The sequence below is a fragment of the Aphidius gifuensis genome, linkage group LG6 (genome assembly GCF_014905175.1).
Source record: "Aphidius gifuensis isolate YNYX2018 linkage group LG6, ASM1490517v1, whole genome shotgun sequence".
Taxonomy (NCBI): Eukaryota; Metazoa; Arthropoda; class Insecta; order Hymenoptera; family Braconidae; genus Aphidius; species Aphidius gifuensis.
Genome location: NC_057793.1, coordinates 901,418 through 928,781, shown reverse-complemented (window position 1 = coordinate 928,781; position 27,364 = coordinate 901,418). Strand labels below are relative to the sequence as shown.

The window sequence follows — 27,364 nt, the reverse complement described above, 5'->3', positions numbered from 1 at the left end:
GGAACAATCATTCACTCCATCACAGCGACGTTCCTTTGAAATGCAGTAACCTGGTGTGCATTCAAATTTGTCCTCTTTGCACGCTGTAAGAATCATTCTTTGTTTTGTTTTTTTTTTTCGTTTTATATGTATAAATTTAAAAGCCACAAGAGTCAGTTGACAACAGAGTGACGAAGACACAAATGAAAGAGTTGAAATATTGATCAAGTCGATATGCGGTCGATAACGAGACAAAGAACCGCGAGACGTCGACAAGAAAAAATAAATAATAGTATAACAAATAGAATTAAACAAATGAAATAATGAAAAACATCAAAAGCACAATAAATTTAACTTTTTAAAAAGCTACAAAAATTTTTTAAATTAACACAATGATATTCGAACAAATAAAAATATAATTAACTCACTTTTTTTCTAATAAAAATATTGAAATTTTAAAATGAAATTAATAACAAATGAGAGTTGTGAAATTTTCTACAAATAAAAGTATAAATAATTTTTTTTTTTCAAATAATAAATAGTTTATAAAAATTCAAAAACTATTTCGATTTAATTTGGCAATTTAAAAAATATAAAATTAAAAAAAAAGGCTGTTATAAATTTTAAATAACAATTATTTATTTATAATTTTTTTTTTATTTAACAGCTGGATTGATCTTTAATTTTATAATAATTTTCTTTATGTTGGACAAACAAACGACAGTTAATTTTTCGATAGTAGTTATTTGAATTTGCAATTTTTCTATTTCGAAATGTTTCGAAATCGAAACGACAATTAATTTTTCGATAGTAATAATTTTAATTTGCAATTTTTCTATTTCGAAATGTTGATTAATTTATCGATATAATAAATCAAAAAAAAATTAGCAATAAATTTTAAATAAATAATTAATTAACAACAGATAATATTATTAAAAATAAAATTGATAATAATAATTAAAGACACATGTAAAAATAAAATATGCATATATAATTGAAGCCACCGAATATGGATGATTATAAAACATAATTAAATTCAATGTATATTTAATTATAAGAGCCCGAGGTTGGCCAAGTTAGCCGGAAGAATAATAAAAAATGCAAAATACTGATTTATCGAATAAAAAACGAGAATGAAAAAATAAAATGAAAAAAAATTTTAAAGAGAGAAAGAGATGGTTTGTTCTCCGGGGAGATTAACGTCGGATTAAATTCAAATAGTTATTAAAATTACTAATAATGGTAAAATAATAAAATTCGTATTATCAACATATGTCGATATGTGGTTGACAAAAAAAAAAACAAAAACAACAACTAAATTTTCTGATGGAGAGATAACCATTAATTTTCATACGAAAAAATTAAATTTAAAAAAAAAATATCTGTCATGTTTTTTTTCTAATAAACTTTGTTAATTTTTTAAATAACTTTAAGAATTAATAAAAATTAGAAAACCATGATAAATAATTTCGAAATAAATTTAAAAAAATTTACGTTTTTTTTATTTAAATAATTTTTGTATTTGCTCGATTAATTTTAATCCCCATGAAAATAAAATGACTCATTTCAAATATTAATCCATCAAAAAAAAAAAAATAAAAAATTTAAAACTAAAAATTTCCAGTAAATATTATTGTAAATATTTTAAAAAATAATAATTCAAGATCAATGACCCAAGAAGCTGTTCATGAACATTGGTCGCAGTCAGTATGCCGGCAAATTTGTAACGCTATTATTATTGTCAAAGCCATAATAATTATTGAGTTCCATCATAATGGATTAACATTGTGCATGTACATACGATTTGTAACATATAACTTGATGGTGATCCTGTTAACTTGAGTGTACACGTACCCAAGTGTGTACACTCAATCCCCAATAAGTTTGTATAAATTTTCTCAACAATATAATTCCACTTGAGGCGAAAAGTTGAATAACAATTGCCAAGTTAAAAAGCCGAGTATAAATAAATACAATTTACCTTTTTCCAATTTTAAAAATCTTTTACCACCATCATCATCATCACCACTACCAACAAACAAATTTAAAAAAAAAAAAATTTAAAAAACAAAATGACATGCGTGAAACAACTTACATGCATTATAAATCATTTTACAAAAAAAAGCACAAAGTAAAATTATTCATACACACTTATATCAGCAATAATATATTGCATAAATAAAAAATAAAAAAAAATATTTAAAAATTACTCCAAAGAGTTCTCCTTCAGTAATATTTTTGTGCATGCTTTTGCTGATGATTACGTGCTAGTTGAATGAGATTTATATAACCTTTTTTCATAATAATTATTATTTACTTTTAGCAATGTATTTATCTCAATGGGTATTATTATATCGTTATACCATTCAATATTATTTATGAAATGAATTTATAAATAGTAGCAGAAAAAATATACGTAACACACGATGCAATGTTTTTTTCAAAGCAATTTTACCAAAATATCACAAGCACGTGGATGAAGCATTAAAAATTCCTCTTTTTCATTTGATGATATTAAATTTTTGCTTGTTATTTCTACTTGTTTAAATCGTTTTTATTCTTTGGATAATATTCAAGTATGTATTATGATAAAGAGGAAGTTTTAATTTGAAAAAAAAATGATATGCAATTTATTTTTCTGTACTTACGACAACTCAGCTCATCTGATTTATCATGACAATCATTAATTCCATCACAACGTTGACGAATATCAATGCACTGATGATCTCTACATCTGAATTCATTTTGATTGCAAGCTAAAAATTAAAAATAATTATTAATTAATAATTTTTTATATTAAATATTAGGTATAATATCAGCTGAGTGTTTTTTTATTTTACATGTTGAATAAATTTCAAGTGGTGCAGTTAATTTTGAAGGAGTTAGGTAAACTATCAGATCATTTTTTGGTCATGTTACAGGTCCGGTGATAGGTGAGATTGCTGGTTTATTTTATCAAGTGCCTTTGATATAAGAAACGGCGATTCAGTGGCATCCACCTGATACCACTGTGTGTCATTTCGTGAGAATATAACACGAGAAAATCATGAGACATCAAAAAAAATGAATGAAAATATTTTTAATTTTAGATTTACATCATCAAATTCCAACAGTATCAATAAACAGTCATTACAAGCATCACATTTTACTAGAAAATATAATTTTTTAAAATCAATTATAATAATAATTTTTTAATTTTCCAAATTTTTATATTTTAAATTGTATTTATTGATTAAAAATAATTGAAATTATTATTGAAAAATATTTTGAATTAATTATTTTTATTATTTTAAATTGTCTACAAGACTGTTAATTATAAATAATTAATTTTATTTATTAAAAATATAATTTTATAATAAATAAATATGTCAATTTAAATATTTTTTTTCTTTTTTTTTATGTTTGTGTGTTTATCAAGAGGAAAAATTCATTCAGTGTGTTATGATTATTATGTAAAAAATATGAATAAAAAGCTTTATTAAATTAGTCAGGGTTTTGATAGTGTATTTTGGATTAAATCAGTACTAGGCGGAGTTGCGGTCCAGCTTTACAAACTCAAGATATAATCAACAACATAAAAGCAAGACATTAAGCTTACTGCTTGAGTTCATTTGATTATTATCAAAATACATAACGGTACATATAAACAATTTGTGTTTAATAAAATTACATTTATTATTATTTTAAAAAAATATAATCTAGACCACCCATTCATAAATACAACTGCAAGCAATAAATAAAAATGAATAAATAAATAATAAATATGTTATTTAAAATATTTTACTGATTTTATAATGATTACATTGTGAAAAATGTTGTATTTTAAATGACAATGAAATAATTTTACAATGGAGAAATTATTAAAAATAAAATGATAATAAATTTTAAAAAATATCACTTTGACTTTGCTTTGCATGGTTACTGTGGATATATTAGCATGACAAGCAACGAGCATCAAATTTTCTGGACCTAAAAGCCAAGAGTCAAGTACCTGAGGTAAATCGTCCGTGTTCATCTAATGGACTATTGCCAGTAAAATTATTGTCAAACATATTTTTCGACATTGAAAAATACGGAATTTTATAAAATGACATTTTTTTAATTTTTCATTCAGCATTATCTTAATTTTTTTATTTATATTTTTTTAAATTCATATTATTTATTTTAAAGATATTTTATTTAAAATTTATGTTTATTTATTTTGAGGATATATTATTTATATTAAAAATTTTTTACTAATTAGTAAAAGATAATAATCATGAAGACAAAAAAAAAAGGAAAATAAATAAAATATTTTAAAAAATTAATAACAATGGCAATTATTTATACTAAATAATTATAAATAATTTTTGAAAAAAGAAAAATGAATAGGATATTTAAAAAAATTAATAACAATGATAATTATTGATAATAAATTGTTATAAATAATTTTTTATAAAAGAAAATAAAGAAAATTTTCAAAAAAAAATTATAATAATAAAAATTATTAATAAAAAATTATCAAAATAATAACAATGACTATTGTTAATATAATAAATTATTAAAAAAATATAATTGACAATTATTTATAATAAATTATTATAAATAATTGCCATTGTTGTTAATTTTTTTTTTAATTTTTTATTTATTTTTCTTTTTCCTTTACCTCATGATTTCTTTTAGCAAGTTTCCTATTAAATTATAAAAAATAGACAAATTTTAGACCAAAAAAAATGAAATTCATATTTTTAAATTTTTCATATCATGGACAATATATAATCTGTTGAATATTGTCACATGCATGGTAATTGTCATGCAAAAATACAGAGCTAAAGCGAAAAAAAAATAAAAAAATAAAAAATATGTTAAAATATAATATTTAATTATTTATAATAATAAAAATAATAACAAATGTTGTTACATTAAAAAAAAAAAAAGATAAATTTATTATTTTGTAAATTTCTATAAACACATATTTTCCAATAATAATAATAATAATAATATTTTTCTACTATAATAAAAGGGAGAAAATTTATGAAAATAAATACAGACTTGAGGCAATTTAATGATCTTATTAAATAAGCAATAATAAATTTTGAGATAAAACAATAGAGGGTAAAATTTGACAGAGGGAAGTTTATAATCAAAGTGCATTCTCAAATTACACCATACTGAGTGATGTGAGTGTGTATAGAAACGATAGACTACGAGTCACGAAAGAGACAACGACCTCGCGTTGCTCTTGTCGATATCCTATCACAAACAATATATGCAACAACACAAAAATAAAAATTTTAAAAAAAATGATAAATAAATCATAAAACATAAATGGATAATTATTCAATTTAGTTTGATTAAAATAATTAATTATTATCACTCGAAACAATCAAGTAAAAAAAGCAATAAAAACAATTTTAATAATGTGATAAAAAAAAAGAATAAAAAAATAAATTTATGTATGGTAGCTAAGTATTTTGTTAACAAGATGTTTAACATCAAGTCAATTGCTAACTGTAATAACTATTTCAAGTGTCTTGGTTAAATTATTTTAAAAAAAAATAATAATGTAAAATTTTGCAGAACATTTTGCCTGTCAATTAGTTGTGAATGAGCAACAACAAGTGATGCAAACAATTTATTTATTTTTTTTTTATATAAAAATTTTTATACAGAATAAAATTCTGAGAAGTTGAATTTATATTCTGTTTGAATTGTTATTTATGAGTTAATAAATATTATTTATAATATTTAAATTCCAACTTTAATAAGAATAGATAATTTAAACTCAATTTTACAAATAAATTAATAAAAAATGTATAAAATATATATTCAACAGGCTTTAGAATTCGTCATGGAAATATTTGTGTCAACTAATAAAGTATATCTTTTATTTTAACAATAATTATTATATGACTTCATTTCTATTTTTTCAAATTGCATATAAAATTTATGAGTAATCAGTGTATTTTTAGTTTTAATGAATATCAAAATTATTATATCATTTCTATATTAAAAATTATTTATTATTATTTAAATTATTTAATATAAAATACATTGGAAATATTTTTTATTTAATTTTTTAGTTTTTTATTATTATAAACTTTTAAATTACTATAAAAGTTATTTTGTAATAGTAAAAATTGTTGTTTATTTTTATTTTTTAAGTTTATTTTTTTCATTTAATTTTTTATTTTATAAATAATATTTCAGAATATTAAAAATATTTATTTACATACATTCAATTTATTTCAAATCAAAAATTTAATTAAAAAAAAATTTTTATTGCTAAATTTTATAATTTAAAAAAAAGATTTTTCATTTTTTTTATTTATTGATAATCATTAAAACTAAAAATTAATTAAAAAAATATTTTATTTTATTTATAAATATCTACAAAATTAAAATTTCTTTTGATCTTAAAATTTCATTTGAAATATGTAATTTTTCCATAAAAAATATCCTCATAAATCCATGAAATTTAAATAAATAAAAAGCGAAAAAATTTGACTACAAATTGAATTAAAATAAAAACGCACTGAATTTTTTTTCAAGATATATTGAATCAAGACGTGATATGATAGTTCAATTTAAAACGAAAAAAAAAAAAAATACATTAATGATATATTAAGTTTGGTATTCATCTGGGTGTGACAAATTTTTGCAATTGATAAAATATGTCAAGGTTTATGTTTTACAATAAAACATACATCAAAAAGTGTCAACAGAATATCAAAATAAATATAATTTAAAAAATAAATACAGAAATAAATAATAATAGATTCAATAACACTTTCTGTTTTACATCAACATAATTTATTCATTATCTAATTTTCCAGTATGAGTTATGATCTTGAGTTAATGAAAAAAAAAAAAATATATAAAAATCAAGTCCGGTTGCATTCCAGCTAACTTGATGATTCACATAAATAAATCATTCAATTTTTTTTCATAGTTTTTTCATAATAAAAGTTGATTAGATATTGATAATATTTAATCAAACATTTGTCACTGAGTTTAACTGTCTAAATGATAAATAACTTTTTGATAAATAATTCTATAAAATAATACAATTTTAATGCAAAATAAAGAATGTAAAAAATAGACCTTGTATATATTTTTAAACAAAAGAGTTTGAGGCAATTTTTATTGAAGGGCATGTGTGCTTTAACGTAAAAGTATGTTTACTCCCGGAAAACCAAGTGAATCTAATAAATTCACTTCACTACGACGACAAATATGCCTTTTTTTTTTTTCTCCTCGCAATATTGAACTTTTATTATTTTTTTTTTTTTTTTTCTTTGCAGACTACTCTGATTTTCGACAATATTTTTTCTACATGTTTATGAAGATTACTATGTTTCTATAAATTTTTTTTCCTTCAAAATAAAAAGGATTTTTTAAAAAATATGTGTTTGATCGTTAATAAAAAAAGCAATTGTGTGAATCACAGATTTATAGAGAAACGATTGAATCGTAAAGTTGGTAGGAAGCTAAAGTCGCAAGTGACATATTACATCCGGAAAATAGACAAGAATTTATTAATAAAAAAAAAAAAATAATATACATCGTAGATCATTTTTCTTTTTCATTTATTATTAAAGATTTTTTTTTGGAAATAATTTTACATTTGTTTGTGAGCTTTTATTAGCTTTTCAAGTTTGAATTATTTAAGGTGAATAATTCAATGAATTTTTCGATTTAAAAAATATTTTAATGCTCGTTTTTGCATAAAGTTTCGATAATCAATTTTAGAAAACAGCAGCTACATCATTAAGAAAACTATTTAAAGTTCAAAAAGCTTTTTTAAGTGTCTTAAAATATCACAACTTTCAATGTAAATAATTTATAATAAATTTATTTATTAATATTTATATTTAAATAACAAATTTTACTTGGAAATTTTTCTATTTTAAAATATTTATATAATATATGTTATTATTTTAATAATAATTGTTTTGATTATTAGTATATGTACTGTTAAGCACGTGCGTATTCAGATAAAATTGATTATGCGAAACTTGTTTGCACTCGTTGCAATATTCATGAGTCATTGCCAATATAGGATGACATTGTTGTTATTATTATTTATTTATTTTTGAATTTATTTATATTGGATTTCGAGAAATCGACATCGAGGTGTCTATATATCAAAGACGCACTGATTTTACCTTTTTTTTTTTTCATCAAGAATTCAAGATTTTCCATCAAAGAATTTAATAATAATTTTAATATAAAAAATTTTTTATTATCATTTATTAGTTTCTCTTTTTATTGATAATAAACATTAATTTAATTAATTTATTTTATGAATTTTTTAATATTTTTATTTTGAAATTAATTTCTTTAATTTTTTTTTTGCAAAAAAATTTATTTGGATATTTTTTTCTTCAAGTAAAGTATAATATAAAAGTCAAAATATTATGATAAAATAACGGCATAAAAAAAAAGTTGACGTGCTCACATGATTTTTTCACATAATAAACTAAATATTTTTTTTTATTTTCTTTAAAAATCAAGTTTAAATTTTACATTTAACCAAGCACAGTTTTGTTTTTTTTTAGCTAAAAAAAAAAAAGATTTGCAAGTATATTCTGACTTTTTATTGCGTGACTTTTTATGGCTCACCCTGTTGCACATATGTGCATCCATAAATGCAGATGGATGTCTCTATCTCAATGTAGATTTTTTAAAAAAATTTTTTTATCAAATGATAAATATAACAACATAAAAATTAAAAATAATATACATTCACTCTTATTATCATCTATCCAATGATGTGCAATTAAAGAAAAAACAAAAATTCATTTTTTAAATGCATGTTTAGTTTCATGTGCATATATGCAATCTGAGCTGCAATCAGTATGTTTTTTTTTATATTTTTAACATGTTATTTTTTGGGAGACTAATGGTAAATTTAACTGAGCTTGTACAAATATTTTTATATGAGAGTTCATTGGCCAAAAAAAAATTTTTTGTTTATAAATTTTTAGTTTTATTATATTCAAATAAAAATCCAGTCTGTTGACAGATTTTTTTTTATTATGATTCATGTAACATTACAGGGCTTTTAACGATTTAAAAAAAAAATTGCCAAATGTAAATTTTGAAATAATAATAATTATTAATTTGACAATGTTGTTTACCTCGATTATGCTGATAATTTTTCGTAGCTTTATATCTTCTTGAATTTTGTAAATCCCCAGTGATAAAAGGTAATATTATAAAAATTATAAAGAGACATTTTAGACTCTTACAAGCCATCACTAATTTTTTTATTTTTAATTATTGTTTATTTATTATTTCTAATATTTTAACGTTCCATTTGACGTTATTATTTATCTCCAAATAATCCAAATTGATTCCACAATTCTCCTTGAATATAAATTAATCACAATTTAAAAAAAATAATTCAAAGCAATTTCTTGTTTTATTTATTTTGTAATTTCTCTATTTAGTTTAATTACGTTACGTTAATTTTCATTTAAAATTATTCATCTGTATCTTTGTTTTAATAAAATTATAACATCGTCTTTGGTGTTTTTAATGAGGATTAAAAATATTAAGATAATTGTTTACGTGAAATAAAAATTTAATTTACATAGTTTTATAATTTAAATAAATTTCTTTTCAAATTAAAATAATATTTATTGTTTAAATAACACGTGATAAATTTAATTTTTAAATTTTTATTTTCTTTTCAATTCTTTTAATAAAAAAAAAAAAAAATTACAAAGAATCTATCAAGCTAAATAATTGTCACGTAAAAACTCGTAAAAAAAATTCAATAAGACATTATTTCACTTTCAATTGAATTCGAAATAACTCAATGACAATAAAAATTAATTCAACTTGAAAAAAAGACAAAAATAAAAAAAAACAAAGGGTTAATATTTTATATATATAAAAAAAAAAAAAATTTATCAATAATAAAAAATACCACAAATGCACAATAACACATGCACATTTAGGATGTATGTGTATCACGATGAGAACAATCTGACGGACTGGCAGAAGTCGCGTGGCAAACACATCGACCTACCGAACGAACAAGCCCTCAGTTAATACCCCACCTCCCAACAACGAGGTAAGAGTGAGTGGGAGGCACTAAGCCACTTTCAATGCATCTATTATATATTTTTTTATTTATTTTATTTTTTTTTTCAATACATTTTTTTGGACAGCATCCCTTGTTTACTCTCAATCATCTTCCAACCCACCCACCCATCCACCCACCATCCTCAATTGCACACATGAAGAAAAAAAAAAAATCTAAACTTGATGAAAAAAATTTTCAGCGATAATTTAACACTGTTGTAAAAAAAAAACAAGCTGAATATAATTTAATAAAAATCCAAAAATATTTATAAAGTTAAAAAAAAATTATTTTTAAATTTTTTCTAGCTATATGTATCGTAATTTATGTCGCATAGAGAAATGATTTGTCAAAAAAAAATGCCTGAGTCGAGGGATAAAAGTGATTATATGTAAAAATAGTTTACTTGCTAGACGTATATATTTTTTTTTTTTTAAATTTATTTTTACGTTTGGTTCCAGTCGATTTTTTTGTTAAAAGTTAAATGGGAAATGTGATACGATTATTTATATTATTTATATTGTTGTTATTATTTTTTGAGTTGAAACTTGTCGCGGAACGATAGCAAAAGGCATGTGTGTTTATCCGCGTTTTATAAGTTGGCGGAGATTTAACTATCTGAACCGCATGTACAACTTTAGCGCCGCGCGGTTTTTATACATTGAATTGTTTTTTAAATTTTTTTTTTTCATTAGCCTTTTTGTCGTTGCGACTTGTTTGCGCACGCATTGACAATAAAATAGCATTTTTTTTTTTGTTGATAAAATATGAATAAGATTAAAAATATGACTAAAGAGAAGAAAATAATAAAAAAATATATTCAGATAAACAAAATAGAAAAGAAAAAAGAAAAATTTTTTATTCTCAATTATAAATGGTAAAGTTGATTTATGATGTGGCACGTGAAACACAAGTTAAGTATCTTAAAAATCCAGTCAAAAATCAAATGATGAAAAACAGCATGAATAATAAAGACAAAAAAAAAAAATACATAATTTTTGTATGGATAAAAAGAAAGTGGATTGAAGGACACTTGGTACTTTGAAGCAACAAAATAAGAAGAAAAAAAAAATTGCAAGATAATGGAGTGAAAAATATGGTGGATTATATCCACGTTTTACAAGAACCATGTTTATTCAGTCCCATATCTGCAGTATCGCATTTTCATGCTAATGGACTTTTTCAACAACTCTCTTATAGACACTTGGTCTGAGCAAAGACTCAACTTTATCTCGCTAAAATTATATACTAAAACATGTATATTAAAATTTAGACAATTGATAGAAAAAAAATTATTAGAAACAAGCAAATAATTGATAGAAATAAATTTTGTGAAATTATTTATTTAATTATTTGAAAATTAGTTTATTTTTAAAAATTGCTTAGTAAAGATTTATTGCTATTTTTTTTTTTTTTTATTTCTGTGGTAGAAAGAGTGACAAGATGTCACATAAATATTAATTGTTCAACTCAGACATAATCGAAATCTCTTGAAAAACCACACACTTAAATATGTTATTAAAAATTCGAAAAAAATTTCTAAGAAATAATCGATATGTATTTTTTTTTATGGCTAATAAAAAAAAATAAATATATGAAGCGAAACTAAGAATATTGAGACTGCAATAAAAATTAATAGTTAATTTAATTTTTGAAGATGGTTGATTGAGGTCGTTGCTAATAATACGTCGGCTTTTTTTTTGAGACACAAATAGCTATTTTATCTTGAAATATTTAACAATTCAAATATTGAAAATTATATGACATACTTGCAAAAATAAATATGTTTGAAAATGTATATAAAAAATTTAATAATATTTGTGAATTTATAGTTTAAAGTTAAAAATTATTAAACAAATAAATAATGTATAAAAAAAAAGATAGTAAAAAGTTTTATTAAGATATATGCACGATTAATATTTTATTTTATTGCTTTTGTTATTTTTTTTATTTTTCATTATAACCAAGATGAGTATGAAAATTATAACTGTAAAACTAGCAAACACAAAAGTAACGCCTACCAATCTGACCAAGTGTTGGTTTCACTGGTCGCTTATCATCGCATTTATGATAGAAGGTGGAGAATTTAATTTAACAAAATATTCTCGTTGACGAATTATTATCTTGTTTTTATATTTATATTAAAATGCTTTTTGTTGAATGAATTTTCAAGTGTTGAAAAACTCGATTATTTATGTTGATAAATAAAAAGATCCAGTTGATTGATTGATTATTGTGTTTAATCAACTTTTAAGAATTAAAAAAAAATAAATTGTAAATTTGCTGATGTAGATTTTAGAAATTAAGAGTCATTAAAAATCGATTTAATTTTGAATTTCAAACTTGAAACTCTGATCAGTATCAAAAAAATTTATGGAAATAAAATTCAATTTTATAATGCCTAGTTAAATTTTTTTGAGCATTAAAAAATTATATTTTTTGGGTTTTTTATTCAACCAAAGTGTTTAGTATTATTTCAAGAATATTTCGTTAAATTTTCTAATAATTTTGAGTTTGATTTTCCAAGTTAAAACAACAGTCAATTGTCAACATAATTCATCAATTTATTACCTGGGGATGATGAAAATGAATTTTAAAAAAATCCACAAAGCGCGAACAAAGAAATGAAAAAAAATAAAATAGAATTTGTCTAAATGAAAGAAGCAAAATGAATGATAAAAAATAAAATAAAAAAAAATGTGAATTCCTTATCGGGTTTGTTGTTAAGTATATATGGCGTGTGTTCAATTAAAATAGCACCAAGAGTAAAATCCACAAAGAAATCCCTTTGAGATTGTACTCCCCCGACATTTCAACTTGCAATATTTATATAAATATTCATCAATGGCATTTAGCCTTGAATTAGTACAATAAAAATATTTATATTAAATAAATTACTGTAAATTGCATTTATTTATCAATAAACTCAAAGCAAAAAAATAAATAAATTTTATTTAATTTACGCTTTTTTCTACCGATTGTATTTTCATTTTTAAAAATTAATTTTTCATATATTTTTTCAGGAAATTTCAAGTGGTAAAATCTGCTATTTTTACTTGAAAAATTTATACATAATTTATCTTTTAATACCATGTTCTAATTAAAAAGACACAGTCATAGAAATTTTATAAAATATATATCATCGAGTACTCGACAATCTACCGAGTTATAATTTTATTTTTTTCTCATAATAAAATTAAAACTGTCATTTAAAATTAAAATTCAATAATTTGATTAATAACATGTACTTAAAAAGTATTTAATAATTAATTCAAATTTATAAATACTCTAATCAATATGCAAATTAATAAGTAAAAAGAAAAATTTTAAAAAATGTAAAATTAATGTAAAAAATATCTAAAAATAAAAGCTAAATTTATGAAATAAAAATTTTTAGATAATAGAATACTTTACAGGTTGTAATGTAAAGATAATTAATTTACAACGAGATATTGTCTGACATTTGTCGTGGTGGTACCTAGCGTGCAGTGACTCCCTGTTATTATTATTTAAATTATAAAATTCATAACTTTGAATTGCCCTTTTTTGTTATGTGGTTATTTATTTTTTTTCTATTTAATTTTGTCTTTTTTATAAAAATCAATAAAGTAATTAAATCGTCAGCATAAAGCTCAATAATAATTTAATAAAGCTGATTGAAAATAAATCAAAAAAATTGTCCTAGAAAATAATAATAAATTGAAATTATTAGAATGTCTTTAAATGGATTAATATATTTAAGCATTGAGGTGTACTCGGTTATTGATAAACACATCAGACTCAAAACAATAGCTACAAAGTTGAATCGAGTTTTCAAAAGTAATGCTGCTATTGTGGTGTGTATATTACATTTTCATATATGGATTACGTATTATGTTTATGTTCAGAGATGGTTTTAATAAAACGGATGTCAAGACGACTCGTGAAATAGAACAAAAAAAATATATATATTCTTAACTTCTTGCGTGTTCTCTTTCCACATAGTTGACTACCAACTTTTATTCACAAATCTCTAGGTTGTGAGCAGCCCCATTGGCCTCTTCAAGTATAAAAAAAAAATGCACAACAGTGTGCACCTTGTTTACCAGAAAAAAAAAAAAAAAAAAAAAATGTAAAAAAGCTCTTCAAACGTTGAATATTCATTCGATCATATCTCTTGCTGACAACTTTACTGCCCTCTTTTTTATATCATCATCCTATTTTAATGACAAAATAATATTCTCGACAATCCAAATGATCTCGTAATTTTTCAATTGTTAACTAACAAATGGCCTTTTTTTTAATCACAAATTCAACTAATTTTTTTTCAATTTAGTTAAAGTATTGTTCCAAGCTTTAAAAGCAATTTTTTAAATTTATTTTGTTAATTATAATTGTGAAAAAATTAATGGGACAAGTGTATCATCAGCTTGACCTATGAATATATTTCGAAATTAATATTTCGAAATCAATATATAGAAAAATATCTAACGAGGAAAATATTCTCGCACTTGCCGACATTTTCAAGCGTCGATAAAACTGTTTTCCCAAAAAGAAACCTTGGATATTTGTGCACGATAAAATAATTTTTCAAGTAATTAAAATTCAAATTAACTCACCTGGATAATTGCAGCCTCTTTCATCACTTCCATCCTCGCAATCTTGTATAAAATCACATTTTTGTTTGTCCAAAATACATCTTGATGCATCACAAGCAAATTCACCATAACCACAGCCTGTAAAACAATAAAAAAAAAACAACATTAATACAATGAAACAAACAAAAAAGAAACAAGAACCAAAAGTTTCGTTAGAATGATAAAATAAAATCGAAAAATCATACTATTACTACAATTTTTTTCGTCTTCTCCATTACGACAATCATATACACCATCACATTGTTGAACTGAACAAATAATACGACTACCATCACTGCAAGGTATAGCATCATCACCCCTACAATCATTTGTTGATGATACAGGTGTTGGAAAATTATCTGGTACCAATCCAGGAATTTCATTAAATGATTTTTCAGTTTTAACTCGTTCAGTGGCTTTTAATATTATCAAATAAAAAATAATAAACAATATATAAATGATAAATTATAAAAATAATAACAAGCAGTTAATAATTCATGCTAATCTTACTTGTTTCTTCAGTTGGTTGAATTGTCGTTGAACAATCCAACTCATCAGATTTATCTGGACATTGTGTTTTACCATCACATCGTGAAATTAATGGCACACAAGTACCATCACGACAACGTAATTCTAAATGTTCATCACATTTTTCTAAATAATAAATATAAAAATAATAATAAATCATAAATATTTAATAATTTTTTATGATAAATAAAATGCTAATCTTAAATAAATAAATAAATAATATTTTCTATTGCAACATAATTTTACAAATGACATATTCAATAATAAATTACAATAGAAATCTAAACAACAACAATTTATCATTCATCAATTGTTTAATCATAATGAAAATATTACCTTGAGATATTCTGAAGGTAAAACCTTCTGGAGAAACCTCAACATCACCAAGTGAATGTAACGACAATTGATTTTTTAAAACATCACGAATTTCATTTTCATCAGTAAATGTTGAGCCAATATCAAGTGTAACTTGTAGCTTAAATGGGTCATTTGTTGGTCTGTATTAAAAAAAATAATTTAATTAATTATCGTTTAATATTTCTAGTATATAAAATGATGAAAAATACTTACGATATCTTGACGACATTTGATAAATGATCATAATTAGGAATACGCTCAAATAATAATTTAACAATTGATTTATTTAATTTTTTAGTAAATTCAGTATACTGTGGGCTATGAATATCAGCATATGTCTCCAAATATGGCTCAGAAATAGTCAATGTAACTCTGTAGAATTCTGCAAGATAAAATAGAAAAATTATAAAATATAATTTTTAAAATTAATTAATTAATGTTACTTACTTGATTGTCCTCCAGAAGGTTTTATTGGTGGATTAAAAATATCTGGTCCAGTTGTACCACTTCCATCATCAGTATCACCAGATCCAGGCCAACCCTCATTATCCTCATCCTCCTGATCAATTGGTTCTTGATTACTACCTTTTTCTCCCACTTCACCAATAGCATTATCCTAATGAAATAATAATAATATCAATATTAATTTATAATTCTTATTGTAAGCTATAATTGTATGTTAATATAATTGATATTAAAATTTTTATTAATCATTACCTCATCTTCATTTCCACCAACGCTATTTTGCTCATCAATTACCTCGTCGCTGTTTCTTGTTGGTCTACGATTTAATGAACTCGTGGAGCTTTGAAGAAGCTGAGCTTCTGGTAATGGAGTTGTTGTACTTGTTGATGTTGTTGATGTTGTTGTTGTTGTTGTTGTCGTTGTTGTTGTTTCAGCTGTTGGAAAAATATAATTTTTAGTTAATTCATCAAATTAATTTGCCATTTATTTTTATTTTTTTCATACTTGGTGGGACTGTTGTCGTTGATGGTTTTGGAAACCAAGAAAACCAGCCTCCAATGTCTCTTTTTATTCGGTGGAATAATCCTTCTTCATGTTTGTCAATTAATTTTATTTCAACAGGTGATTTTGTCTCTATGTCAAATACCAAATCATCGTTCTGCAAAAATAAAAAATAAATTGAATAAATAAATTAAGATCAAGATAAAAATTTATGAGGTTTTGATTTTTTTGTTTTTTAAAATACATAAATAATATTTATAAATAAAATACTTTTGTCATGTCAATTTTGAGATTTTTATGTATATATTTTTATTTTATTTTTCAGTCGAAAAATATAAACAAACGTTTGGTATTTTGCACGTCTTGTTATAGTAATATTGTCAAGTATTATCACGTGCAACTCATAAAGAACCAATTCTCACCTAAATACACGATATAAATTCAGGATTGGAGGGCCATTTTATGCGCCTTGGATATACACACTAGTCAATTCTTACTTTTTTTTTTTTTTTATTCCTCTTGAAAAATAAATTCTTGAACTGTCTGCAGTATTATTCGTAAAGTAAAATATCAAAAAGAAGTAAGAACTCAATACCAAAAAGTTAAAATATTTTAAAAGCTATAAATTAGCTGCTTTTTTTTCACATTTGAATCTTTAATTTTGCTGTTATTGCAGCGTCATATATCATTGACGTTTTTGTTTTTTTTTTTTTTGTCAATTGCCGGATGTAAAAGTATATCAAGAAATAAAATATAATGTCTAAAAAAAATCTAAGACTAAATATATATTTTTTAAAAATTCATCGTCGAGTAGAAATTAGAATAGATTTGTTGTTCTAAAAATAATCAGATTACTTTTTGACAATCTTGATATTTATTACAGAGATATTAATAATTTTGAAAAAAAATATATCAATCAAGCTTATGTCTATTAATAATTATTCCCAAGGAAATAATAAAAATAAAAAAAAAAATTTCTATCGCTAATTTATGCATTTTTAAATATTTAATAATTTAATATTTACAATCTGTAAATTTAAGTGCCAATTAGTACAGTAATAATAAAAAAAAAAAAACGAATCGACTTTCATTTAAAAAAAAAAAAATAAATTCAATGTAGTACATAGGTGTATATAAATAAATCTTTGAATTCTAAAAATAAAAATGCGCAGTCGATGTCACTATACACAGCCGAATCATTTGCTCATCTTATGTAAGTGATTTTTAAATATTAAAAAAATATACAAGGTCGTCGTTGTAGCTTCCATCATTTGCAAAAAAAAAACAATATTTTTATTTATATACTCTATTATTTTAACCTTGTTTAATACATTTTTCAAATATGCAAAATAATATCATCAAAATTAAACAGAAAAAAACATGTTTATTTGTAGAAAAAAAAAAAAATAATTTTAAATAAATTTTTAAAGATTTTAAAGACACACAAAGATAAGTTGTTCATGTCATCATAACTTTTGATTCCAATGACTTTTAATTTAAAAAAGTAAAAAAAAAAATCAAGACAAAAACAGATCTTTGAGATTTTAGTAACATGTAATATTATATGTACAAGAAAACGAAAAGTTTGTTATTCTGTTGAAGTTTTACCGGGGGATTTGAACGCTAAGTCCACTCTATGATCCCTTTTTCTTTGGTGTGGCCAACTACGTGCTTATACTTCGACAAAATATATATACACAATCGCAGTCCGAAATTCTAAAACACATATATTTTTTTCTCTTTTCATTTCATATGGTAAAAAATTCTTAACCCTATCTATGCCCACATATTTTCATCATGATGGGAAATACGTGTTTGGCCTTAGTTAAACACACAACACATAATAAAAATATATATAAAATCAACGAGAAGGTTGCCATTCATCAAATTATATTGACATAAAATGTCGAGCCTTTTTATTTATATTTATTCAATTTTTTTTTTCAACTGACACTATCATCTTCTTGCAATCAAGTCATTAATTACATGATCACTGAACCACTGATATTTTTTTTTGAAGAAGTCTCGCTTACAAATTATGCATCTAAATGACAATCAGCATCTTCTTCTTCATCATCACCATCATTTTCTTCGTCATCTTGATCATCGTAGTTTGTTCAAAGTGGGACACTTGTGTTTGTTCTGTCGACACACACACATGAGATAACACTTGAAAATTTACCACATATTTTCAGCTTCTCATATTACAACTTATCGCTTGTTCATTAACACGTTTTTTTTTTCTCTTCATTATTGTTATTAAAATTTATTTTTAATGTTTTCAATGGAAATTAGCGATTGGTTATTTTTTTGCCGATGCGGAAACAAGGCTTTTTAGTTTTATTTTAAAATGAATAGAAATTATTTTTGTGATTATTTGTATTGTTGCTGTGTTTAATAATTATTTTATCAACAAAATTTTGATGGTAATTGATTTTATTGTTGAGCTATGTACGAACAACAGATTTTTGCATTTTTAGAATTTTTTTTTTGTTTATTTTTCGCTTTCGAGGCTCCACCAAACTGGTTTTTCTTTGAAGAATTACATATGTATGTTGTACCTACTTTGTTTGCAGGACCATCTTCGGTATATAAAAGCGATAGATTATAATTTTTTTTTTTTTTATTTATTTTGGTAAATGTCGAAGGCATTTTGATTCAGTAGATCATGATTATTTGTTGCTGGGCAACTTGTGAAGGTCATAATAAAAACCAAATTATTTTTTTTCTCAAAAAAAACAGCAGTAAATTTAAATTGCATTATCTATTTTTTTTAGCTCTAAATTTATTGCAAATATTTATTTAATGCTTTAATTTTTTATGCGTTTTTCTTCTCCTATTGAAAAATAATTTACAAATATTTTTGATTGTTTTTTTTGGAGAACAGCTACCGATTTTATTAGCTAACTTCTAATCGAGATTAATGTACTCAAACTATCAGCCAAATGGACTTAAAAGTCCAAGGCCGAATAATCTAATCTAATCAAAATTCATATTGATAATTCCATGTAATTTTTGTATAAAAAAAAAAAAAAATAAATCATGACTCAGTATCACAAAATGATCCAAAAATAAATATAATCTCATTAACAAATTTCAAACTTTTAAATTGCACAAAAAATTTATAATTTATCTTGCAAATTTTATCATAAAAATGAAAAAATATTAATTGGTTTTTCAACAAGTATAAAAATCTAATTTATAAAAATTTTAAAAAATTACAAGTGTCATTGTCAAGTATATATAGAAAGCGAATAGTTAATTGAGTAGATATACTCAATATCAAGAGAAAAAAAAAAAAAAGAAAAATCTCCAATTTAACGTACTCATCGTGACGTCAAGTTAACGAAAATATACGTTAAGTTTTTGTTCGAACGTGTGGGCTTTAGCTTGCATTTTGTTACAGAGAAAATGAAAAAGGGTCGGGTAGATTCTCCCCAACAATTTTTTCATTTTTTTGATAAGGTCGGTGGGAGAGACAAAACAAGGTGGAGTTAGAGTAAGTAAGCATCCCATGAAGTGAAAGAATAAAAAAACCAAAAAATCTAGATGAAAGAAAAAAAAAAAAAAAAAAGTAAAAGACAGCGTGCAACTTGATGATTGTACTTTGTGTCTTAAATAAAAGCCATGCAGTATATTAATGTGAAGTGCATGGTGAACATAAGTGTAGATGTTGAAAAGGGGGATGATAAGCTAGGTGAGAACATCGACAACCACCCCCCGCGCACTATACAGAATAAAAAAAAAAAATCTTGGTTTTTAAAAAAAAGTAAAATGATGATAGTAGGGTGGTAAAAACAAACGTGTAGAATACTAACGAGTACACCAAATCTTCCAAAGAAGAAGACCTCGTTTAACTACACCTTTGCATTTTAAGAGCTTCAATGGAAGAGAAACGATCTCACATACAAAATACCTGACAACTTTTTCATAAAGATAATAATAAAGAAAAAAAAAAACATTTGACAATGTTCTCCCCATTAAGTAGCTTTTCAACTTGGACTTGTATATATCATTTATTTTTTTTTGTTAAGGATATTCTTGTACACACACGTGATCTTTTCTCAGAGGACTTTGGCCAAAGGATTATCCTGTATTGGATGCCAAATGTCTTTGGTTAAAAAATAAATATTATATCAAAAAAATAAAAAATGATAAACTGCTTTCAACTCGACCTACATGTATATTTTCTTTAAATTATTTATCATTTTGAATGACATAATTATTTTTATCACTTGCTGATAGACTTGATGAAAAAAATGTACATTGAGATGAAAAAATTTGAATAATTAAAGTATTTTAATTATTGAATTTAAATTATTTATTGAATATTCAATTTAGTTGAATTTTTTTTATATATTTAAAAGTTTGCAGTGGTGTATTTTAAAATCTATTTTTAATCAATTCAAATATTCAAAGTGTGGTTATATTAGAAGCATTATTTATATTGGCCAAGTGTATTTGTCCTCATAACATTTTGTTCGTTCAAATAAATGACATCTAGCCTCAAGCAAGCTAACTTTATTTATTTTTAGATTAATTAACCGATACAAATATTGATAACTCTTTTTGTTTAATTAAATTTTTTATGTGGACAGATTAAAGAAGCTTCCGGGAATTTAATAATTCATATATATAATCTTGATGATGTATAAAATGAAAAAGGAATTGATTAAAAAATTATAAAATATATCTGTCAAACTTTCACTGTGATAATTTGACCTGATAATGTCTAGCCAAAGATCTAAAAAAAAACTATTTCGAAAAAGAAAAATTTCATACAAATTAAATATAATTTAGGTTATTTTTTTTGCTGACTCAATTTAATTATTAAAATGATAATTTTTAATGGAATAAAAGGCAAAATCCTTGAGGCAATAAAAACAGATAATTATTTAAAAAAATTTATAGAAATTATTTATTGATAAACAACCTCCAAAGTTGTCCAAGATCAATTATCAATTTTATAGAAATTTAATTTTTTTTTTTCTACTGTATCAATTGATGTACATTTAATTGATAAAAAAAAATATCTAGGTTAAAATTACGAGTTATTTTCAATTTAGATTGATGATTTTATTTGTAATTTAATTTTTATTTTCTCTTTGTTTAGACAATGATTCAAGTAGTCGTCATCAATGACTGACATCATATTCTTTGTGTCAAATTAAAAATGTAGCCAATCATTATCATGTATATAAAATATATTGCACAATAAAAAAATTTAAATTAACAAAAAAAATAAACTGCAATTACGAATACTAAGTATGTGTGTGTGATAACTTTTCATATTTTTATTTTCTTTATTTGTCTGTTTAATAAAACGAAGCTGCTTGTTTATTGCAGCTGCGCTAAACAATTTTTGCATAAATTAAAAATAAATAATAATAATTTTTAAAAAATTCATTTTTTTCTTAAAATCAATATGTATTTCGTAATAATTTATTTATAAAATAAATTAAAATACAAAATTAATATATGAAAAATTTGTATTTTTATTTAAGGACAATTTACATATTAAATATTAATTAATCATGTCAATTGTGGTTGACAATGAATATAAAAATTATAAATTTTTTTTTTCTCAAGAATTTAGCATTTAAATACGAGCATTGTTTTGGGGTCAAGTGGTTATATTACAGTTCAACAATTAATAATAAAACTCAACAACAAAAAGAAAAAAAAAATTAGAAAAATACATTTTACATATTTTAAATTGTTGATATTAATTCATTGACAGATTGCGAAAATAAAAAAATAGGGATGATTAAAAAATGGTAAAATTTTAAAAAGTAAAAAGTCGCCGGTGGAAATGGGTGGTAAAAGGGGGGTGTCAAAAGGGATGCAAAGAGTCAATAGACATAGAAACAGTTGTGAGTAAAATTGTTGAAAACTCAAGTAGTTGTCAAGTGGTATGAACAAGTACTTTTCTAGAATTTTGCACCCTCACAAAATCCCCTCACAAGACCCCGTAAATAAAATAAAAAAAAAAAAAGGGGAAAGTCTCGGCTTACCACGAAACTGCCCTAATAGTCTATTGTCTAAAATCCAAGTGACAAATCTTCATATCAAAAAGCACCACCTCGTTCCAGTTTCATAATTTTCCTTTTTTTTTTTTTTTTTTTTTTTATATCGCCCCTAGAAGCTTGAATGTATATATCACACCTCAAAAACCTTGTATCTTTTATTATGTTTCATTTCTTTATTACTATTTTATTCCAGGGGCTTGTCAATAATAAAATATCAAAAGAAAAAAAAAAAAGGTCAAATGTTTGTATATTGGAAAATTTTTTTATTACACTTTCTTTTGTATTTTTTAAATTGAAGTTTTTATTTTTTCATGGTTTTTGCTATTGTGATTAATTTTTTACAGATTAAAGTCCGCAATATAAAAAAATTAATGTTAATTAAAAAAAAAAAAAAAAGTAATTTTTATTTGCCTACATTTAAAAATATATTTACAAAAATAAATTTACTAAATTTACTTTGGCCGATTGAAAAAATGATTTTTAAATTTTATTTCTTTACAAAAATATCTTGTAATTATTTATAATAATACTAATGAAATTTAGTAATTAATATCTTTTTTTTTATCAAAGTGTATATTGATTTTCCTTTCGGGTAAATAAAATTGAATTATCTTTGAGAAATAAAACTGAAAAAATACCTTTAAACTTTGTTATGTTTAGTGTTAATGATTTTTTTTTTTTTTTTTAATTATAACTATTTGGATAATTATGACAATTAACAGTTGGTCAAGTTCATTGTCTGCTCGAATAACATGTGTGTTATACTGAAACCCTGAATTCAATTAATTTGTTACTGATATGAGAAGCTTTTACAAAATTAAGGGATATATTAAAATCCATATTCAACATTTACGTTGGGATATTGAATTACCAATTAATACTTCTTCCACATTTAATAAATTTAAACTCATCATAATTATTTTAACAATGTGTATATAACTTTTCATATTAAAATATATAAATTAAACAAAAATTGAAATTGTGGATTTATTTTTGATATTTTTTCTTATTAATTATATCATAACCCAGACACTGTTTAATAATAAACCAGTAAACAAAAAAAAAAACTAAATTATCAAACTTTATAATTATTCAAAAGCTAAAAAATATAAATAATAATTTATTCTTTTTTTAAAATAAATAAACCGAGTGAATTGAATAATTATTTTACAAAAATATTTTTAAAAATAAATTATTATTTCTAAAATTTATCAAGTTAATATCAAAAAATATTTTAAAAAATTATCACAATATTTTAATAATAATAAAATAATAATAATAATATAATTTCATTATTTTAATTGCTCATATAATTGATCAATAATTTTTACAAATTTAAAATAATTTTATGAAATTTTTCTTCATTTCATATCAGTGTAGATAAATGCTTTTAAATTTGGCTATATTTGGAAATGGTATAAAAATAGTATCATCACAATCACTGCAATATTTATTAACAAAAAAAAAAAAAAAAAAACGACATTGTAACATTGAATTTAATATGCCATGTCTTGGATTATTTATACATTCAGTAAAATGTGTCACTCTACTTTCTCCACAGCAAACAAAAAAATAAATCAAACCAAAATATAATCACTTGTTATTTTTTGTTTAAACAAATAGTAATTTTATTTAAATATTAAAATCAATATATAATATTATTCTTATCATTTATACCTTATTTAATTTTTAATAATAAATATAAAGCCGAACTTTCGACTGTTAATCGTCGAGGTCAAACCAAAAAAGGGGTCGCGATTCGTAAAACATGTTTTTCCGTTTTAATAATTATTTATCATATTTTTATATATATATTTTTTTTTCATTTGGCATTTTTATTATATTGATCGAGTTCAATGAAAATAACGACGAGTTATTTAATATACATTAATTTACTCAAGGTCGAAATATAATTTACAATAATTTATTCTGGCATTATCAGTTATTGCCAAACAACTCATCTTCTTTTAAATAAAAAAAATTTAAATTACATTTACAATTATCAACTAGATGACTTGATAAAAAATTCAACAAAAAAACAAATAATGAAAATAAAATTTGATTATTCAATTTTTAAAAAATAATTTGAATTAATCATTAAAATAAATTGTGTAAATTATATAGGATCAAGTTGAGATTCACTGGTTTAAATACACCGAGATATCTTATCATAAAATATAAAGCCAATGTTATCACAACATTTATTATATATTACGTTTTTAGTTTCGATAATTTTTAATTTTCATACGACCATTTAAATCCCAATAATAATAACAAATAAAATTATTAAATTAATTTTAGAAATACCATTTAAATGTACCCCCTTTTTTTAATTGTTTTATTAAGCTCTATGTACGTTTTTTTTTTTTTTTTTTCGTTTCAACTATAGAGGAAACAAGTGATGGGATCGTTGAACCCATTTATGTGTGTTATCGCATTACACAACAACAGGTGTGCCAATCTGTTCATGCATGTGAATTAATTATTTATTTATTTTTTCTCTCACTTTATTTACTTGGTAATGTGATAAGAATAATTGTCTTTACTTTACTTTTGTTGATATGATTGCCAAAAATTTTTCAACGGTATGCCGAAAAAAAAAAATATCTGTAATTTCGTAGTAAATATTTCTTGTTGAACGAAGTTCAATGAAATATATTGATAACATGATAAAAATATATTATCGTTACTATTTCATATATATATAGATAATAATAAATATTTTATGAATAATAAATTAATACTTTAGAATATTTAATATTGAAATATAATCTATAATATTATTATTATTTTAATTAATTATTTTAATTTAATTTATTATTTTATATTAATTAATAAATATATGTTTAAATTAATTCTAATTGTATATTAATTGAAATAATTATTATATATTCAAAATAATTTGTATATATAATAATATGTAATGTGTTATTAATTGATAATTATTGTATAATTAAATTTTAATAAAAAAATATAATTATAATCATAAAAATCAATAATTTAATACACTTTTATGTAATATAAAAAAAAATATTTTAAAAATAATTTCTACTTGTTAAATTATTGTTTTGAATTTTTATACATAAAAAATTTAGTTTGCTATTTTTCTCTTTGATATTTAACAATTTTATTAGTGTTTAAAGTTGGGTAATAAATGTATATTAATTTTGAAAAAAAAATTAAATATAAACAATGGCAATATTAACAATTTTGTTAATGTTTATTTGATATTATTTTTTGAGTATAATTTGAATTCCGGCAACTGCGAGACATCAACGATCATGTATATAAATTACATGGTTTTATAAATAGTAAAAAAAAAAAGTCCCCGAAGCATAAGAACTTATAACATTTACGAATATGAACGCACAATGATGTCACGGGCTATTTGCAGTTCCCCTCTTTTTGATCCACAGACGCTTGGGAATTATAAATTTTTTTTTTTTCAAAATAAAACGCAGTCTAAAGAAATATACATAAATAACGTAATAATTATATTTAAAATTTTTGACAATTTATTATTTGTAAAAATAAAATTTTCAAAAAAAAATTACTCCGGTAATAAACAATTAAACAAATATATTTAATTTTTTATTTTATTCAACTATTATTATTGTTATTGAAAAATAATATAGAACAAATTTTTTTTTATAAAAAAATAAGGAAGTGCGATTTGCAAGCTTCAATGAACGACAAAGGTCTTTCGATATAAAAAATCATAGATTTATGGGAATTTCGATAAGAATAAAATTTATTTGAACTTTTTTCTTGACATTTTTTCATCTAGTTTATCTATTTGTTATTTATTTAAATATTTTTTAAATAATATTAACGTTTTTATTTAATTTTAGACAGAAAAATAATCTACTCTTTCAAAAGTATATCAAATTTTTGATATAAAATATGAAATATAATAAATTTATTGTTTAGATTCGTATTTATATTCGTTTTTTAAAAAAGTCTGTATGCCAGATGCTTGCAGTTTTATGACTCTATGTATAATATATATTTTTTTTATTATTATTTGCAGTAATGGAAACAATAAAATGAATTTTTAAAAATTTCTCATCTAGTGGTTTATTTTCTTATTTGCATTACAATTTATTATCTAAATAATTTTTAATACTATTTTTTTTCTAAAATAAAATATATAATTTATGTTTTATTTTATTATTATTTTAAATTGACATAAAGAAATACTATAAATATTTAAAAAATAAATAAGGAAATTATTTTTTAAAAATCATAGAAATTGCGTTAGAAATATTGTAAAATAAAAATCATGATATTTTATGTGAAAAAAATTCAAGATATAAAAAAAATCATGTGTAAAATATTTATGTATGTAAAAAGAGCTAAATTTTACGTGTTGAAAAAACCCCCCTGAATTATTTACACCTCATGAATTTGATATTTATTTTTTATTTCGATCCCTGAAATCAAACGAGTAGCATATCGATTCAATCGAAATTTTCATTGTCCTAAAACTTGGCGATATCATTCGAAAAAAAAAATGTAATAAAAAGCCAAGAATTATCATCTTGAAGTTTGCTTATATTTTTCGTACAATATATTTTTTTTTTTAATATTATTTTTTAAACTTATTTACAGCAGGACACGCCTGCCCTTTTCGAAACCAGTTTGACTCGTCGCCCACGCGGATCAACGATGCCTGGATAATACCACACGCATGAGATTTAAATTTTTTTTTTTTATTTATATATAAAAGTGAGAGTGTATGTACATTGTGACTCTCTCTTAGTCAAATCCTTGAAACAAATCTTTATTTCAATAAAATATATATATTTTTTTCCATT

The 27,364-nt window shown here is 22.6% G+C and overlaps 1 protein-coding gene across 11 annotated transcripts in view; it reads right to left on the bottom strand.

Moving 5' to 3' along the window:
* Positions 1-27,364, bottom strand: part of LOC122858649 (basement membrane-specific heparan sulfate proteoglycan core protein-like) — a 53,310-nt gene that overhangs the window by 22,165 nt on the left and 3,781 nt on the right. For 10 of the 11 annotated variants that reach the window (XM_044161654.1, XM_044161659.1, XM_044161656.1 and 7 more), the window contains exons 2-10: positions 16,522-16,675; positions 16,270-16,451; positions 16,000-16,168; positions 15,766-15,934; positions 15,532-15,692; positions 15,178-15,321; positions 14,874-15,083; positions 14,650-14,766; positions 2,628-2,735 (exon numbers count right to left, since the gene is read on the bottom strand). In XM_044161654.1, the coding sequence (XP_044017589.1) occupies positions 2,628-2,735; positions 14,650-14,766; positions 14,874-15,083; positions 15,178-15,321; positions 15,532-15,692; positions 15,766-15,934; positions 16,000-16,168; positions 16,270-16,451; positions 16,522-16,675 (1,414 nt within the window). Of the gene's footprint in view, positions 1-2,627; positions 2,736-9,101; positions 9,331-9,895; positions 10,019-14,649; positions 14,767-14,873; positions 15,084-15,177; positions 15,322-15,531; positions 15,693-15,765; positions 15,935-15,999; positions 16,169-16,269; positions 16,452-16,521; positions 16,676-27,364 lie in introns of those variants that run through there. The other variant, XM_044161665.1, reaches the window with a different exon arrangement.